This window comes from Cyrtonyx montezumae, unplaced genomic scaffold (assembly GCF_038088225.1).
Source record: "Cyrtonyx montezumae isolate F1298 unplaced genomic scaffold, pur_monq_1.0 scaffold_3, whole genome shotgun sequence".
Taxonomy (NCBI): Eukaryota; Metazoa; Chordata; class Aves; order Galliformes; family Odontophoridae; genus Cyrtonyx; species Cyrtonyx montezumae.
Window position 1 is genome coordinate 113,863,555 of NW_027072034.1, and position 19,251 is coordinate 113,882,805.

At 41.2% G+C, this 19,251-nt stretch overlaps 1 protein-coding gene across 1 annotated transcript in view; it reads left to right on the forward strand.

Moving 5' to 3' along the window:
- SYN3 (synapsin III) overlaps window positions 1–19,251 on the forward strand; it is a 173,560-nt gene that overhangs the window by 13,970 nt on the left and 140,339 nt on the right. Inside the window, exon 3 of the mRNA XM_065743081.1 lies at window positions 9,757–9,848. Coding sequence (XP_065599153.1) covers window positions 9,757–9,848 — 92 coding nt within the window. The remainder of the gene's footprint in view (window positions 1–9,756; window positions 9,849–19,251) is intronic.

The following is a 19,251-nucleotide window of genomic DNA, read 5'->3' on the forward strand; positions in this document are numbered from 1 at the left end:
AGGAGAGGAACTGGGGACAAGTTTTAACACTTGTCCATTTTAGAAAATGATGTATGACCTAAGTGCAAATATCCTATCTTCTCTCCTTGCCTTTACAGAATCAGTCACTATTTCAACTTAAAATTAAGTTTTCCATTTTGGTGGTGGAACTATTATTTGTTTCATTGAAAGACTACCTCAAAGTTCTGTATAATGTGTCTGTAAAGGTGAAAAGACAATGCACAGCAGTGCATCTTAGTGATGTTATATTCCACATGTGAGTTACACAAGTCTTGCTGCTTATTCTGATTTAAGTCTAAAAATTTTGGTTTCCATATGCAAATAACTGCGCACAGCAAAATCTTTTCAGCATTGACTGATGTGCTGAGTACAATTGTCACAGCAGAAATGATTGTTAATTACCATCTGCAGGTGTCTAATTTGAAAGCAGGCATAATAAGAAAGATGAAGAGCTGAGTTTGTGATTGTGAAGAAATCATATGCTTGCTTTTTTCACTTTAGGGCTGCAAAACTACTTGGATGGGTAAAGAAAGCTGGTGAATGTTTGAATGACCTGGTATTTTCTGTCTTTATAAACCTAGTATGATGATGTGCATGTGTGTTTACATAAAAGTACTAATTAAGTGGTTTTGAAAAGTTTCTCAAGACCCACTACCCATGACAAGTTGTTCCCTCTCTTTCCAAAGGGATATCATCCAGTTGCCTAAGGCTGTGTATGTAAATGCACAATCTGATCAAAATCTGTGTCTAGGACAGAAAAGTTAGCAGGTCATTTTTTTTTAACTGTGATATCTGAGTGCTTAATTTTCTTCTTTTCATTTTATCTTGCTTCAGCTACCCACACATAATTGCCTCAACCAGAAATACAGTTTGTATTAGGAGAATTTTTCATGCTTTGTAGGAAGAAATTCTTTCAAATTGAAAAGTTAAATAATAAAACAGTTTGAATGGCAGAAAAACATGAAAGGAAATATAAGAATGTTCAGTAGTCTTGAAAAAGAGATCACACTGAGAAAAAAAGAGCTACCCAATTTTTTCTGTCAGAACTAATTTTTTGCTATTTTTCCTAAAATGCTCAGTACTTGGTTTAAATTGAAGGAAGAATCTTCCTTGCTGCTCCTCTTTTTCATCTCCATCTCTATTACGTCTTTCTTCTTTCTTAGCAAAACATTTTGGAAGTCTGGGGGGGGAGAAGCAGAGAAGGAAAATAGGAATATTTTTTAAGTCAAAACATTACTTAGTTATAATGGAATAGGAGTGTTGAAAACAGCACAGTGTCTCTCACTCTCAGCAGCGGGAAGTCAGTTATCTAATCTGGTTAAACTCCCATACCCTGAGCTGCCTCTCCCCTTGGCTGTTGTTCGAGGAATGCAAGACATATGTGATCATGCTGTCTCACTGTCTATCCCCCACACCCAAAACTGTGGAAGACATTGGCTGATTTCAGCTGAATTTGAGTAACAGGTAGAAGTTTCAAAATACTAGGTTTCAACATGCTCCTTCAGCTGAAGTTCAGTTCCTATTAGGCACTGGATAACCCACAGGGAAGAGACTGTTGAATACCATCCAGCTGCTCAGGGAACTACTACAATAAGATTTGGCTAGTATGAAAATAGGTTTTATGCACTCTTGAAGGTTTTCTGTTTGTTTAATACAGAAATGAACTGAATGACCTCAATGCCACCTCCAGGCCCTTGCTCTTCACCCAACCACTAACGATTACCATTAAAAAGAGACAATAGGCTCTATGGGCACACCTGGTGCCAGTGAGTAGGAGAAGGAGCTGTCCGGTACACTGCAACCAATGTGTATACTGCGTAGCCTCTTCTCTTCTGCTATTCAATTAAAATGAATGTGAGGGCTGACTTCTTTCCCATCTTCTTTTCTTCTAATCTCCATCATAATGTCAAAAAAAATGTATTTATTAATTTGATTTAGAGGCTGCAGAATTTCTTGCCACCCATCCTTTACTCAGGGACACATCTTCATTTCCAAAGATGTCAAGCTGAGTGCTGGGGGGGCTGAGAAGCAACCACACTCCTGGAAGGATGCAGGAGAAAAGGAAACATAGGAAGCCAATCTGTTAAGTGAAAGGGGAATCAAATGCCACTGGTAGTAGTGAGGGCTTTATTCCTGGGCCTCAGAGAAGGTAGTCATGAATGACTTTTGTTATCAGCTATCAAATGGAGTCTAGGGTGGTAACAGTTAGGTATTTTTAAATAAAACTAGTGCTGGCATATAAGACTGATTGACATTGTGAAGTCATGTCTTTGACGCTAATCCACAGATAGAAGTACAATGCAGCTCTACAGCTTTCACTCTTTAGCCCATCAATATATCTCCAGCCTATTCCTGCAAGAATTTTTCCCCAAATGAAGTAGTAAATTTTGTGTAAGTCCATTTAGGAGACCATTCAGCAAAGCAAGTATGACGTATCTGTAAACAAAATATTCCTGCTCAGATTAACACATAATTTGATTTTGGCATGAAACATAAGTTTGTGCAAGGTAAAACTTCTGTTCATTGAATTAAGGCCCCATTTACTTTGGAGGCAGTTTCCATTATACTGCCATTATCTGGGTATTTTTTTCACTTCACATCTTTTTTTAGCAACAGTAGTCATTCACGAGACTGAGTGAAACACTGATCAATAAGTGAAAATCTCTTTGACCTATTCCCATTTAAATCCTGATGGTTTAAGTCTTACTCATTATGGGTAAAACCCTAAGCTTTAAGGAGCAGCTCAGTCTAAAAATACTATTGCTAGTTTATGCTTAAAATAAGATCATTAGGTTTTGATCCATGCTGTTGCTTTTACTTGCCTTATGATTTCTGGCTTTGTGAACCGCAGGGTATACATCTGCAGCTCTTTCCCTCTAGAAATAGAACAGCTAGTGAATTTTTCTTTAGAAATGAAAAGTTTGATTATATAAAATGGATATATGGTTAAGCTCAGCTTTAAGTAGAAACTTAAAGTGCCACAGGAGTTGACAATGCTGCTTTCAGTCTCACTTGAAATTAATTTTGCTTTTATATTCTCAGACCATCTTTCTCCTTCACTGGCCAGAGGACATGAGGCATTAGGAAATACAGTATGCTCAGGAGGAGAAGGAATTGAACTGTAGGCCTTACGCTCTTTCATTTTCCATCACTGAAGGCAACTGGTACTAACTTAGCACCTCTTCCAGCACCTCCTCTAACTTGTTCCAGTGAAAACCAAACTGTGCATTCAATAAGGATTCCATACAACCCTGTATTTCCTATATTGATCATAAAATGTCCTGGTTTGGGAATCTCCTTGTGAGTTATTCTTGCTCCATGTGCAAAGAGGATGCTATATAGCTTTGTGTCACCAGGAAAAGATGGGAGGCAAGCTGGAGCTGAGGCCTGGACAACCACAGCTCCACCAGCCAAATCATGATACTGTGGGCAGTGGTCATATCCCACATCTGGGATACAGATGCCCACAAACAGGAGTTGTGCAGAGTAGATGTGCACAGCGATGACTGTGGAGACCTGCCATATGTCAGCAAACAGGAAGAGCTGAGCTTGTTTATCCTGAGAAAATGGATGGCTGCTAAAAAAGACGTGACTCCTTTTAATAAATGCACCAAGAGAGGGTTTTGTGACGCTGTGCTGACAGCACCAAGGGCTCAAACCCTATGATTGTGTTGGTCTTCTTCAGTCCTGTGTTCTGCACTGACTGAGGAAAGTACATGGGGAAGGAGGAGTTCACAGGCCTAATTGGCAAGAGCAGGCAGCACTTCTCCCAGTCTGAGTATCTTTCCTTTAGATATTTGCTAAAGGCATTTCAATACATTCATAAAAATCTTTCCTGGAATTAGCTAACGGATGGTCTCCGATGAGGCCAAAAGTCTTATCTAAATTTTGATTCCTGTTGTCTGTCCACCCGTCTTCTTCCCACCATTTCCTGCTGTGATGAGGTGGGTCCATCTCTCTGTCTGACATGCATTCTTCTCGCACAGCTCATTCACTTGTTCCCAATGCCTGGGTTATTTTCAGGGAATGATTATTCAGTCAACTCCTATGTACACGCTTCTGGAAAAGTATTGTGGTAGATTATGACTTCATTGGCAACACTGTCAGGAAAAAGTTGTACTTGGCTCACACAGAAGATAATTGCAATAGAAATCATGTCTTCTATTTCCATTGTACTTCTCGTCCTGTTTTCATGTGTGGCATAAAGTGGTCCTTTCAAAAGGAGAGTTTGGTAGGACCACGTGTGACAGTGTGAATTAGTCTCTCAACACACTACCGTATAATTTTTATTCGTTATATATTTAAAGTTGTGGGTTGGGTTTTTTTGATGTTTTTTTTTTTTTCCAACTGAAAGCCAGAAAGCTGTTCAAGAACAGTAACAGCAGTTCTCATAACTTTGCCACATACAAGCATTCATAAACCGCAAATAAAGGGAATTGGAAAAAATAGGAAGAATGACTTGAAATCATTAAATAGAATCTTCAATGGTTGTTTTTTTTTTCATTTTCCAATTGGTTTTGGATGCTTGCAGAGTTCATGCATTTGATCTATATCCTGGGATCAAAAGGTTTAGAAATGTGTTTTTACTAACTAGAACTCCAATTTTCAGGCAGTCATGTGAGTTCTGAAAAGAAAATTTAAGAGGAGGTTCCAAATGCCATCAGGGTGAATACTCCAAACAGCACTCATGCGAATCAATGCATGAGAACCTTCACCACTATCTGTAGGTTAGGAGCACGCATCCTGAATTCAAGTCTTGTCAGGAGCAGTTCCCCTTAGAGGTCCCTCTCGGCTGGACCTGCTCCATTCTTTTCTCCCAGGGAACAAACCCAGTAAAGGGGACAGGGTCCACCCCAAGGGACAGTGTCTCAGCAAAGAGATGTGGGGAATCAAGTGGTGAGTAATCTCTAATTCTGCATGTGTGCGTGCACCATGTATTACCATAGTCCTCCCCCTCTGCTCACATCCAGATGATCTGTTCTCTTTTTTGCCTGTGTAGGGATTAGGGATTGCTTACCTCCCCCGTGAAATGCTTGTAATGGTTGTAGTGAAATGTGCTGTTACTGGAATGCAGTCTGGCGTCTGCCAAAGTCTGTCTTTCCTGATACATATAGGAAGGTCCACCAAAAAAAAAAAAAAAAGCATAAAATCCACTGAGGAATGTATATGATTTGATTAGACATCCTCATCCCAGGTGCCCAAGCTGTGACACAAACTAGCCTGTTACTCTGACTGCATTTCATGTCACAGGACAGGAGGAGAAAAACAGATCCCTACTGATAGTTGGTGAGGAAGCTCAGGAGCAAGACTAGTTAAAGAGAGAGCTTTAGTCAGAAGCTGTTTGTGTAGCACAATTGTTTGAGATATGAGACAAACAGTCTCGAATAAACCGATCAAGAATTTTTGAAGAGATGGATAGTGATTTCTAGGTGGAGAGCTGGCTGTTGAGGGAATAAAAAATATGTAACAGCAGTCATCTTGCTCAGACTGTCTCCCTTGTGACCGTGCCTAGTATTTGATTAATACGTTAATAATCTCTCCCTCTCAGTTCATTCCCAGAGCTCCAGACATCGAGTGACAGTGACTGCAGGCTCGGAACAGGAAGGCCACTGGAAAGGACATGGCAAGATCAGGACTCAGATCTGAAGTGTGCAAGTGTGTGTGCACACAGCAGGGATAGGGTAGGAGAAAAGGAGCTCAGACACACAGCTTGGGTGTGCATGCTGAGCACCTTATCTCACTGATGTGGGGGTAGGACCAAGGAAACCAGCCTGACCAGGACAGTTGGAAGGTGGACTACCATCAGTGGGTAGGCAAGAGCCAAAGGAGACAGAGGAACTGGAGATCCCCAAGGTTCTCCCAGTCAGGGAGTACAGTGGCCTCCCATAAGACCACTGCTCCCTTGCAGAAGGCTGGTGTGTAACACCATACTGGAACCTAAGAGCAGGGCCACTTCTGTAAGGTGATGATCAGGTCTCAGTTAAAACAGCATGGCTAACTTGAGCTGTCACAATCCAAGAACACTGTGGTCCCAACACAGAGGAATGCAGTGACAGCACTATTTACCACTGTGTTGCTAAACATCACCTACAAGAAAATCTTACAGGAATGGGGTTGTTCTTTCTCGGAAAAACAAATAAATCAATAAAAGAAGGAAGAGTAACTCAAAGAGCCTTCAGCTTCTGCAATGGGCTTAGAAATCAAGAGATATTATGTTAAACATCAGAAAAGCTTTCCAAGGTTGTTAAAGCACAGATTGTCTGAAGACGCTCCTTGCCCATGGAAGATATAGAATTTTTCTGTAGCATCTGCACACAATGGCAGAGGTAGAAATAATCCTGCCTTAAGAAGGAGAAATGTTCTGCATGATGTCTTGAAGTCCTTCTCACCCAATGCACTGCCATTCTGTGAAAAATACTTTGAATTTAGCCTGAACATATGTATCCCATGAATCTTTAAAATGTATGGCCTCTTTGTTTTATTCTCAGCAAACAGAAACTCTCAAAATATCTCAACAGAAAGATCACCAGTATCTAGAGAACACTAATGAGAGAAACTGAGAGTAGCTTAAGACTGAGTCCAAGTGAACTGGAGTGATTTGTGATTCCAAATACCAAAATAGTAGGCATTGTTAACAGAACAGTCCTTTCAAATCTGGGCCTCACAAAGGTACAAATATACTTGCAGTCCCACAGTTTGTATTATATTATCATTGAAAATGGGTTGTGTCACATTTGTCACACGTGGTTTGCTCTTGCTCTGAATGTTTTTTCAGCCGCTGGCACCATTTGCAAAGCAAGTATAAAACACCGTCTGGCTAATGTGTTGCTTCTTTGTACTTGATGAGTCCTAACACAAATGACTCTTCATGGCAATGGAGAGCTGTGCTCTCCTGCTCTGTGCACAGTTACCTGTCGCTATCTGCATGGGCTGCTTTCAAAGGCTTCTTTGTCTGCAAGGTATGAGCAGGCTGGGGATGATCTCAGACTCAAAATCCCTGCCAGGGGAAGTCATCAGGCTACAAAACCCACAAAGTTAAAAATACAGGGAGCACTGGAAAATCAACAGGAAACAATTTCTGCTGACTGAAATTTTCAGCCTTCATCCAAACACCAGCTAGCAGCAGACTGTCAGATGGGACAAAATGGTCCTTAACTTAGCCTGTTAAAGCAGAAGTGGATGCCAGGGAAAGGTTAGGACTCAGCTGTGGTTGTATATTGGAGCATTTTGAGGATGGGGCTGTGCAGAGGCCTGCAGACCCTTTCTCTGCTCCTTAATCCTTGCCAGGGCGCCCAATACAATGGTTGCCAAAGGGGATTTCTCCCTTTCTTCTGGCTCTTGACATAAACAGGCCTGAAATCGGTCCTGGCAGTTTGGTATGAAGTACTTACCAGCTCAGAGGGTTCTCAAGCCTGTTTGGATGTCAGGTGTCTGAACATAGCTTTGTTTGGTCTGACTGCCGCGGAGCAATGCCTGTCAGGCTGACTTAGGTTGGCTGTATATGCTAGCCATCAAATGAGGAATGCCCATTTTCACTCCTGGCAAGTCCAAATGTTAAGTTCTTTAGAACAAAACCACTATGGAAGAACAGCATATAAACCATGAAAACACAGGCCAAAAACTTCCCACTCTAGAACTGGCTTTCGTGTTGGATGACATGTCCCTCAGCTGCATAAGCCAAAGGTACACAGTAACACTTTGAGTGGGACCTCTCTGAGGCATACACAGCCACAGGGTGGGAAATCCATCCTTTCCTTTCCCCAATTTACCAAGCCCCACATGTAAGCTAGCAAGCCGATGTGCTATATTGCACTCACATGGGTACTCTGGGGACATTACAGATAGTACTGAAAGCAGCTCTTCTCCTTGAATTTGTTCTAGGTAAACTCCATGATCCCTATACCTATCCAGATTTTCAAGCTTATTAAATGCAAGTGACTTGGAAACACGTATTTTCTTCTCGCTGATCCGTTATAATCACTGAAGATCAGCTAATCTAAGAGGTGTGGCTGCAGCCAAGACAGAGCCATGCAATCCCAAAAGAGAATGCCAGCAAGTCACGTGAACCACCATCTATGTGTGTGTGTGTGTGTGTATACGTGTGTGTGTGTATGAAGTAGGATTTAATTCTTGGCAACAGGAATTTTCCCCCTCCTTTCATTATAACTGGGAGTTACAGTGATGTAAGCTCATGTAAGGGTGTTGCTTTGAAAAGTTTACACAGGGCCGCAGACATGAAATTTCATTACATCATCGGGTCACCAATCTACAGTCATTGCTTTAAAATTACACGGATTATAAAAAATGAAAGTTGGAAGTGATTTTTTCATTTTCGTCTGGCCTACAAATCTTTACAGGTACACCAGTTCTCCATCTACAAACTTTTTCCATGAGGACAAAACTTTTTTTTTTCTTTTTTATTATTTTTGGTGGGTTTTCTTCTGTGTGAAAGTTGGTCCTGGCACTATCACCCAGTTCCAACTAGTAGAAATTTCAGAAGAATATTAAATAATACAGGACCTCAATAAACTCACAAGGATTAGTGACACCGCGTAAGTGCTCTGATATTAAGTAGCCACAGGTTAGAAGATGATTTTACCCCTGCCCAGTCTCCACAGTACTAATTCTGAAATAAATTCATTAATGAGAAGGGGGAAAAACAGTCTGTTGAAAGAGGAATAAAATAGATACAAACAAATACAACTTTCTGTCTGGAAAACTGACATCTGATTATTTACATATACAGGCAAACCTCAGCTTGAGCGGGCAAACCCAGTAGTTGAATATAGGATTCTGGATCCATAAGAATATGTTTGCATCATGATGGAAAGCAAGACATTATATGGTCCAATGAGGACAATTAGTGAATGCAAGTCTAAGGTCTACTCGCTCATAAAGAACAAGTTTAGGGTTTGGAGCCCAAGACTTGTGCAGAGCAGCCAAACCCAACATCCTCCTCCTGCTCCAAGTGGCTTGAACCTCCCAGGCCTTGCTGGCACTCCTGCCTGGTGGGAGCACAGCCAGCTGCCACACCACAGGTCATCACACCTCTCGCCCTGTTAATCACTGTGATTTGTGTCTCAACTTTCACTGACACCCTCTGCAGTCAAGATCACCTGGTGCACATTTGCCTTTCCCTCCCCACAGCTTAAATATTCCTTGCCAACCTTCCCAGACTTGTAAGTTGCACCTCTTCTGGAAGATAAAGTGTTTTAATAACTGAGAAATACTGTTAATAGCCTACCTGGCTTTTCTAATCCTGTAAGAATTAAAACCTTAATAAGTGAATTGTATCATGCGATGCATCTCCTTATCACTTTCCTACAGCACAATGAGGATTTTTAGCTATTGAAGGAGGTTTAAACCTTTTGTATTAGGTTTATGGCTGGCCAGCAGCATGGCAGCCAACTCAGACATAATTCTAAATGAATGTTTCCAAGTGGAAACTTGGAATTTGAATTCAAATGAACTTACCTCTTTTTATTATTATTTTTATTCTTTCCTGTATGCGTTTTTCATCTCGCTTATTCTTAATTCCTTCAGTACTTATTACTGCAATAAGACTAATCCTGTAAACTTGCACACCTCAAGTGCGGGACCTGTAAATATTTCTGCTACTTCTCTGAGGCAAATCAGATGGAACTTGATTTCCCTTTGCCTCATGGAAGAAAAATAAGTAAAAAAGACAATCCTGTGTTGATGAGTTTATGTCTCTGCTGCCCTTGAATAATTCTCTGTCTTTTTGCTCCACTCCAGGCTGAGTTCTCTGAGCTGAATCTGGCTGCTTATGTTACCGGTGGCTGCATGGTGGACATGCAAGTCATGAGGAATGGCACCAAGGTGGTAAGGTGAGGAGTACCAATTATTCTTGAAAACTGTGTTTTCTGGAAAGACCTGGGGCAAGCAAGATGATCTCAGGCTCTGAAGAACAACACAGTTCTGATGATTTGGAAGTTTCCCAAAAGATATGGAAAATCTGACTTGATACTTGTGGTTTTTTACCAGGTCTCAATTGTACATTATGCTATCCAATCATTGCTTCCAGTCCAGATTTCTCATCTCATTTCTAGATTCTTTTTCGCCTGACATCTCCTAACACAGACTATTAATCTTTATTTCTGTTGATATTTCTCCCCTCTTGTGCCAACCACCTTTCACTGTAAACAGTGCTTTGCACTCATTGGTCTACCTGTGTTAGATCCTGAAGCTGGTAGACTGTCATTGCAATAAACACAAAGCCCTTCTACGAATGTGTCTTCTCATCCAAATTTGCCCCCTAAACCTTTTTTGCATGAGATTCCCCATGCTTTAGCTTTGCCCTGATGTGTATCTCACAGGTAATACCTTATCTCTATTTGATGATGATTTTCCCTGCTAACGTTACTTCATAATTTGCAGTCATTGCAAGCAAAGATTCTTCCTGAGCAATGTTTTCCTAAACACATGTCCAATTCACTTTCCTAAAGCATTATTTGTTTTCTTCTGGACACCAGGTTGCCTGCAGTTTTGACTTGTTCCTACTGGTGCTTTACAGAGATCAGCATAGGAAGTCATATTTGCATATGATGGATAGATGTTTCTGTTTACAGAGCCCTGATATTACCTTCCACTTTATGTTGTTGCTTTTTCAGCTACTACAACTTTATTATTCCCAAGCCTACATCTTTATTATTTTCTGTCATTAACATTTTGACTCTGTATTTCATTTTTGATACAAAAGCTTTTCCTTGTTTCATTGGAATCTCATTGCTATTCCCAATTCATTTTCCTAGACTCCTTACTTCTTTCTCTACATTTCTTTTGCACTTTTTGGTGTATATAACATCTTGAAATGTAATAATGTTCACATGTTTAATTGTCACTTTCGTTTATTTGCTTCTTGGTCAGAAATAGAGATACAAATATATAAAAGATCGTGCAGGGAGATTTTTGAAAGGGATTATTAGAGCATATGAAAAATGGTGATTCTGACAGTGCTGAGCTCATTTTCATTTCTCAGGACAACATTTCCAAAACAGTCCTTGTCACTGTCATTTAGCTGTGACTGTGGTCCATCAATTCATTACAGGCCTTGACATCTCAGAATGTCCACAAGTCTCCATTCTTTCTTTGGCACAGTTTCAAGAGCGTCTGCTAAAAACTGTAAATGTCAAGCCTGTTACATCCATTTGCTTCCTCTCAGCCCATGAATGTCTGTTTCTCAGTTAAAGACAGCATACATCTTGTGAACCTACCGCTGGAGCATCCATCAGACGGTGCACTGCACTAATGCGCTCTTTTGTTCACTTGCTCACAATGCTGGAAGGTTTCCCAAGAGCTATTTCCTAGGTTGATCACATCTTCATTTTCATTCCCATGCTTTTCCTCCCAAAGCCACTCGTATGTCTGGTAGAAAGTTCATCAGCTATTAAGCTAAAAGTAAAGACAAAATTTATTTCACAGGAGTGTCTGAAGCATGGTGCTCATGTTTCTGCTCGTGGTGAATACACATATATAATAACTAGCCTCATGTGGCTATTTATGTATGAAGTATGTATTTATATATAAAGTGTAAATTTTTTGTGATTGGCAGTAGTTCAGCTTTTTGTGTTTACATCTATGAGTGCTTATGGAAGAGGAGGATTTGCCTCTGCTTGTGTAGAGACGTGTGTAGCATTTCAACACACCAAGCTACTGTTGATGCTGTAACATCTGGGAGCACAGAGAGGTGGCATATTGGCCTAAAAATAGTAAATTCATTACAAGCCAGTGGATGTTAAATCAATGAAACAATGAACACTTTTGTTATTATTATTTATAATAAGAGTAATAATAATAGTAAAGCAACTACTGGGATTTTCTCTCCAGTCATGTATAATGTTGATTGAACTTTCAGCCTATTAAATTATGTCATACTGCAACAGATCTCCTAATTCTTCTTTAGACTGGGGACTTCCTATCATATGTTAAAAAGAAAGCTCTTCCCTTGCTGATCTCTCGATCTTTTGTGCCACCTTGGATTCAAGCCATTCTCTTACACCCTGTGCCAACTGATTTGAGCTGCACAAGGAAAGGACTGTGGCTCTTTTACCTGAAAGATAAATCTTTTGTTGAGAAGATATAAGCACTGTTGTCAGTTATAGTGAGCAAGGAATCGGAAGTATATAGACCTTCATGACTACTAGCCTGTGTATCTTTAAACAAGAAACTACTAGTAAGTTTGCCAACAACATAACTGAAGGAAGCGGGAATGACTTTTCTTGCCTAATTTTAGTAAAAATGTGGCTCCCAGTGTTTAATTTTGAAGCAACAAAACTCCTTTATCTATCTATTAAGTTCTGCACATCTGTAATATGGGATGATTGAGACAGTCTTGTTTAAACATGGTGCTGGAGATAGAGAATATTATCTAAGAAATCTGCAGAATTGCATGTGTGTCCTTGTGCCATTTGCACTACGGTATGCAATGCCTCCATCAGCACTCAGTTCAGCAAGCTTTATCCATGGTTAGAAGATAAAGAGCTTGTGGTGGAACAGCTCATGCATTTTCCACCACTTCCCTATTTCAGTGAGTGATCTCCTGCCTCTTGTGTGATGACTGGGGACAGAACAGAGGGATGAGCAGGGCACTCGGGGCTCAGGCAGAGGAACCTTTTATGCCTGGGTCCTTGCTACCCCAGCACTTCTTTGGGTACAGCTGGCATCAGAGATTCCCTAGTGAATCTCAAATATAGGAAACAGGAGATGGCACTTATTCATCCCAGAGTATTACTGACTTAGAAAGAGTGACCCCTTCAACAGAGAAATGGCAGCCTTCCTGGGTGCGATGAATGGACCCTTGTGAGGTAATTAAGCAGTGTGAAAAAAAAATAAGCATGGGTCATGCCTGCTTTTAAATTGTTTGGGTGGATCCTTTATCTTCCTTCCTGAGCATCCACAACTTCCTGTTTTATAGATATACAGGCATATATGCACACACACACACACACACACACACACACACACACACACACACACACACACACACACTCATACTAAACTGTCTGGAGTCTAATGTACCTTAGAAAGCTCTTAGGTTGTGTCATCTCTACTTAGTTTAGATGTAAAGAGTGGGATTTTTGTTTCCATTTGTTCTTCATTTCTCTGAAGGGCCTTTTTACCAACATTTCCATAGTGCAAAGAGGCTGTCAGTGCTGGCACTGCACCCATTCTGAGGTGCATTTATACTTTCAGGATATTATAAAAGTGTTTCAGTATAAATGAGAATTTGAGCTGTCTCTGCTTCTGACAACACTTAGACTCCTAAACTATGATCTCAGCCTCTGCATTAGATTAAACACAGTTCTCTCTTTGCCTTTTGGGCTTTACAGGGCTACAGCTATTAATTCCAGTGGATGTGGGACTAAGGCAGGGATATGTTGGAAATCTGGATAGTTTTCTTATATAGGGAATACTAATGTCTCTGAGAGCATTTCAGACTTCTAAGGATATAAATTAATCATGGACCAGGCTGCTATCATCTCCTGTCTCCCTTGTGGAACTGGCTCTTTTGCCTTTGGGGCTGATCATCCAGAGCAAAAAAGCATATTTTAGTGTGTCTGCTTGGGACCTACCACTGTGATGTCCTGTTGCAGACCTCACTGTAGCACCACCGTGCAACAACTGATGGATTAAGAGGTGCCCATCGTTTGAAAGAAGAGGACCTCTGTGGAGCAACGGCCCTGGTGAGTAGAAAGGAGTGACAAAATGGACACAGAAGCAGAGATAAGCCAAACATATGGGACAAAACCTTTTTATGGGAAGGATTCCTGCCATGAGGTTGCATTTAATCTTTCAGGCCGTGCCTGAATGTGGCCATTCATTGTAAAATGGGTTCCAGTGAGATACATCTCAGTATCCTGAGGGAATTAGCTGATGTAGTCACCAAGTCACTCAATGATATTTGAAAAGTCATGGCAATCACATGAAGTCCTTGGTGACTGGAAAAGAGACAACATCACATTCATTTTTAAGAAGGGTAAGGAGGATGACCCTGGGAACTACTGACCTGCCTGTCTCACCTCTGTGCTGGGGAAGATCATGGAGAAGATCCTTCTGGAAGCTATGCACATGGAAGACAGGAAGGTGGTATGGGAGAACCAGCATGGCTTCACCAAGGGCAAATCCTTCTTGACCAACCTAGCAGCCTTTTATGGTAGTATACTGCATCAATGGACAAAGGAAGAGCCACTGATGTGATCTAGACTTCAGTAAGGCCTTTGACACAGTACTCTACTCTACGACATCCTTCTCTCCAAATCAGAAAGATATGGATTTGATGGGTATACAGTTCAATGGACAAAGAACTAGTTGCTGAGTTGATTCCAGAGAGTGGTGATCAATGGCTTAAAGTCTGGACAGAGTTAAGTAATGAGTAATGTCCCCCAGGGGTCAGTGCTAGGGCTGATACTCTTTAATATCTCCATCGATGACACTGACACCGAGGTCGAGTGCACCCTCAGCAAGTTTGTTGATGACACCAAGCTGTGGGGTGCAGTAGACAGGCTTGAGCAGTGGACCCAGGTGAACCTCATGAGATTCAACAAATCCAGGTGCAAAGTCTTGCACCTATGTCAAGGCCATATCCACTGCCAATTCAAGCTCTGGAACAAAAGATTTGAGCACAGCCCTGCTGAAAAAGACCTGGAGGTGTTGCTGGATGGGAAGCTGGACATGAGCAAGCAAAGTGTCCTCACAACCCAGAAAGCCAACTGTACCCTTGGCTGCATCAAAAGAATAGTGGTCAGCGGGGTGAGGGAGGTGATCCTGCTCCTCTGCTCTGCAGTGGTGAGACCTCATCTGAAGTATTGCATCCAGATATGGAGTCCTCAGTACAGGAGAGACATGGACCCGTTGGATAGCGTCCAGAGGAAGGCCATGAAAATGATCCAAGGGATCAATTAACACTGGCTTTCCCATTGGTTTCAGCTAACCTGCTCAGCCTAGTTGCATGACTAATGAAGCAGAGGGACCTTGAGACCCACACCCTGGGAAAGGGGGAAGATAGGAAGATGGGCTCCCAGTGAGTTTTATCTTTCCCACTGAATGGAAAATGGAAACAGAATAATTAAGTCTTCTGAAAGCTGTAGTTCCTCTCTTCTCTTCTGAGACAGTTACCTGGAACTATGGACAATCCACAGAACTGGAGCATTAATTCTTTAAGTCTCAGTGCACCATGTGATGTTATGATGTGGAATATTGATGACAGAAATCATAAAACCACAGCAGCTGCATGTTGCTAGGAGGTGGACATTTTCTTGTCTCTCAAAGACTGCTGATTCCTCACAGTTCTATGAGGAGAATATCCAGGGAGGTCATGGCAGTAGCTGCTAGTCCTGGATGCTGGTGTAGGACATATCAGTTGGTTGTAGGCCACCGCCTAACTTCTTGCCTTCCAGGAAGTTTGTGTCAAAAAAAGAACCCTAGAGGGTTGGAAGAGAAAAGAAGTTAGAAGAAGAAGTTGGAAGAAGAAAAGACCTGTTTGGTCCCTGCCTTATATAGTTTAACTCTTGATTTAACTGGGGGACTCACAGAAAATGTCTTTTTTATTATTTATTTGTTGCTTTTAAAAATCTTTACCTTTCTGCGAAGATTCAAGAGGAAGGGAAATGTGGTAAAAATTGATTGGTTTAGGTTTCTAGAAAAAATTGAAAAATATATTGAACATTTATTTCTCCCAAGATTCACAGCATGTACCAAAAGGTATAGGACTGTATGGGCTGTATATTTAATGCTGAACAAGAGTTGGGAGGTAATTTTGTATTATTGGCACGGCAATTTGTAATCTAATTGGAGAAGTGATTGTAACCACATGTGAGCTTTTAGAAATGCACTTCAGACAAAATACCAAAGTCCCAAATGGCCATTTCCCTCACCGAAGTATTCTGCAGAGATAGCGGGCTGGTTGAAACAAATAAGTAGTCTAGACCTTTGCAAGCTGCAGTCACACGTGAATCAGTTCAACACCTCCAATAAATGTTTACAAATGGAGAAATTATTCCTATGTGGGTGAAGATAATATCTTCTTGCTCCTCACCTGCCTGTCCCCCTCCTCTATTTTGAGCTGAAGCTAACAAAGAGCAGAGGATTTATGGCATGCTTATTTCTTTATTCTCAGTTTCCTCTATCTCAGCTCCTGCTGCTGACCAGCTGCTTGGAGGCCTTGTTCTCCCACTGGGGCTTACTGATCTCCCAGATGAATAGTGTCCCCCTTCACCTCCCTGGCAGCTGGCACCCATCCAACATGCAATCAGGATGCTGACAGTTATTGAGAAAACATTTGGCCTGCAGGCAGCTGCCAGAAAGCAAAAGTCACTCTGAGCAGACAGGGGTGGGGAGCATCTCAGAGACTAAACTTCTTCCCTGGCCCCTTTCACATTTACAGTAATTCTTTCTGATAAGAAATGTGTTGCCAGGGCCTAGAACACTCATTAATTAGTTAACTCTGGACTGAACACGAGGATGATTAAGGACTGTTGTAGATTGTTACAGTCTTGATCAGCTATTTTTTCCAATTCCTCCTTATTTTCTCTCCTTTCTGCATGGCTTTTTACTATGGTTTCATCCGGGGAGGGACAAATGGAGATGTTAAGGGCAAAGTCATGCTGCACCTGCACATTTCTAGTTGAGCTGGAGCCTCATTAACAATCTGTTGCTCAGCAAGCTCATGGGTGGCAGCAAGTTGGAGGGCGGGGAGCCCTAGTGAGCTAGTGCACCACTAGTGCCCTAGTGGTGAAATATCCTAATGGCTCACTGGACAGCAGTAGCAAGGGTGTAGCTAGTGAGACACGATTCACATCTGGAGTACTGTGTCCATCTGTGAGCACCCTCCAATCTAAAAGAGACATGGTTGGACTAGAATGAAGTTGACTGAGAGGTCATCAAGATGATTGGTCAAATACAGGAATAAATTCTAGGGGATCTTCATCCTTGGGAATATTGAATGCTGAGACAAGACCTTGATCAAACTCACATAACTTAAAATGTTGCCCTTCAATGAGCAGGGTGTTGGACTAGATGATTTCCAGAGATCTTCTCTGACTTAAATTATGCTATGACTTGAATCTGTGCTGTTGGAGAGTACCTGGATCACCTTCTGTGAAAGCTTTGGGTCACAAGCATTTTTAAGGCAAGCTGCTGCCGACAAGTGTGGTTGTTATTTCCCCAAATCATTGACAGGGCCTACATGCTTTTGTTTGTCAAGGTCAATCAGTGTTCAATTAGAACATGTAACTGACTTCAGAGATTGCAAAAATAAAGGCTGGAGTATAAACAACATGTGATTTCATGGCTCATTAGCTATTGGCCTTTTCCTGAGTAGTAAATCAGAGCCTCTTCTAAGGTGCCTTCGTCTGTATAAAGAGGTACAGGTCCTGCTGCAACCACGATTCCTGTTTCCTGCTGCTTTTTCTACACAGATCTCCCCTACATCCCATGGTTTTCTCCAAGACATTTCTTGATTACACTGTCCCAAAAGACCCCATATGCCTCTTCTTAAGCCCAGTAAAGTCAGGCCTTTCTTTCTTCTGTGTTACTTTCTTGTTTCTCAAGAACCAACTCTGCCTAAACTTACATTTGTTCTTTCTTTTCATAACCACAGCAAGTTTTACTTCTTTCTGTGGAAAGTGACATCATGAGGTTAAGACTGATTTATTAGCAAATTACCCATTGCACCTTAACATCCAGTATAAGATTAAGATACAAGTAGGCAACAATGTCATAGATTTATTATTACTTTTCAGTAACTTAATACCATTAACACACAGGTAAAGCAAAAAATAAACAATCAAATAAATAAAACACTTGTTCCTATTTCAAAATGCCATTTTCAATTAGCTCTCAGATACCTGAGGCACTGCATATTTGGAAGGATTACTGCACTTCTCAGGTAGTTACAGTCACTTAGTGTTTGGACTTCTGCCACCGAAGCTCGCCTGAAGGCTCCATTAATTCCCAATAATGTAAAGCTTGTTGTATCATATTACATAATTACACACTTTTCTTCCCCTCCATGGCATGCCAAACTGATAGGAAGGCTCTAGAAGAGAACTTAGTAAAAAATGTGCTCATTAATAGGAAGTGTCAGAAAATTGAGTAAAGTCTCCTTGAATAACGGAGAAGTGGCATACCCTGAAATGAGGATGTCCTTCATCAGTGTCCAAAGAAGATCTTTTCTTCTCTTTTTGATAGGAAGTGGCTTTTAAGACAGGCACTCTTTAAGAAAAAGGACAGGAAAGCCCATCCTTCTCCCAGAGCACAGACAAAAGTTGTTCTGAACTCATCATGGTGCTGAGGTATCTGGCTGCTGATGACTGTTCACAGTAGGGGATGGAAGGGACTCTTGAAGGGTATTTTGACAACATCATCCATTCTTGTACGTTCTTTCTTCATGCCCATGAAGCTCATTGTGCTTCAGAGAGAACAGCTGAAGGTCCAGGAAATAAGCTGGATTCCCATCTATAATTAGAAATAAGAAATAGGAAATCTCCTTAAGGCACAGAGTTTCCCAGCAGGATTTGCTGTCATCATCTCTTACCTATCCATTCACAATGGCTGGAGACCTGTTTTCTGCAGAGAAATGTTAGTGTTCAGAGCTGATTCTCCTCTTATTGTTCAAGAAGTTCAACCCAGAGTCATCAGAATGTCAACTGCTGCTCCTGAGATGCTTAACATCCACAGTCATCATCAGTAATCTCTTAAATTATGTTATGATGACACCATTACCAAGACAGATAATGCTGTCACAGGTTTAAGCATACATGAGTCCTACCTAAGAAATTATATTCTGTGGTCAGATCTTTTCCTTCCTTTAAAGCATTAGGTATTTTAGATCAGGCTTTATACTTGGATTCATCTCTGAAGTACAGTTTTACCATTAAGAAAGAAATATTCAAAGTATAGTAGAGTGAGTTTCATGCAGAGTTTGTTAAATGAAACTAGCATCTTGCACAGCTGCATCAGAGTTCAGGCTCAGGATTGGCAGCACCAGCATCTTCCCTCTCAGACACTCATCATCATCCAAAGTGACTAACTCTGACAATTGCTGTCTGTTATCAATTACCAGGAGAAGAGGCAAGCAGGGTGACTGCCACAGTCTGTGGCTATCTTCTGAGACAAGGAGGCAACTACTGTAAAGGGAAAAAGAGTTGTGTGTATCTGTAAGAGCTGCTTCTCCCAAGGGGTGGACAATCCTGATGTGTGCTATTGACAGGCTTGTGCCATCTGTGGCTGTGC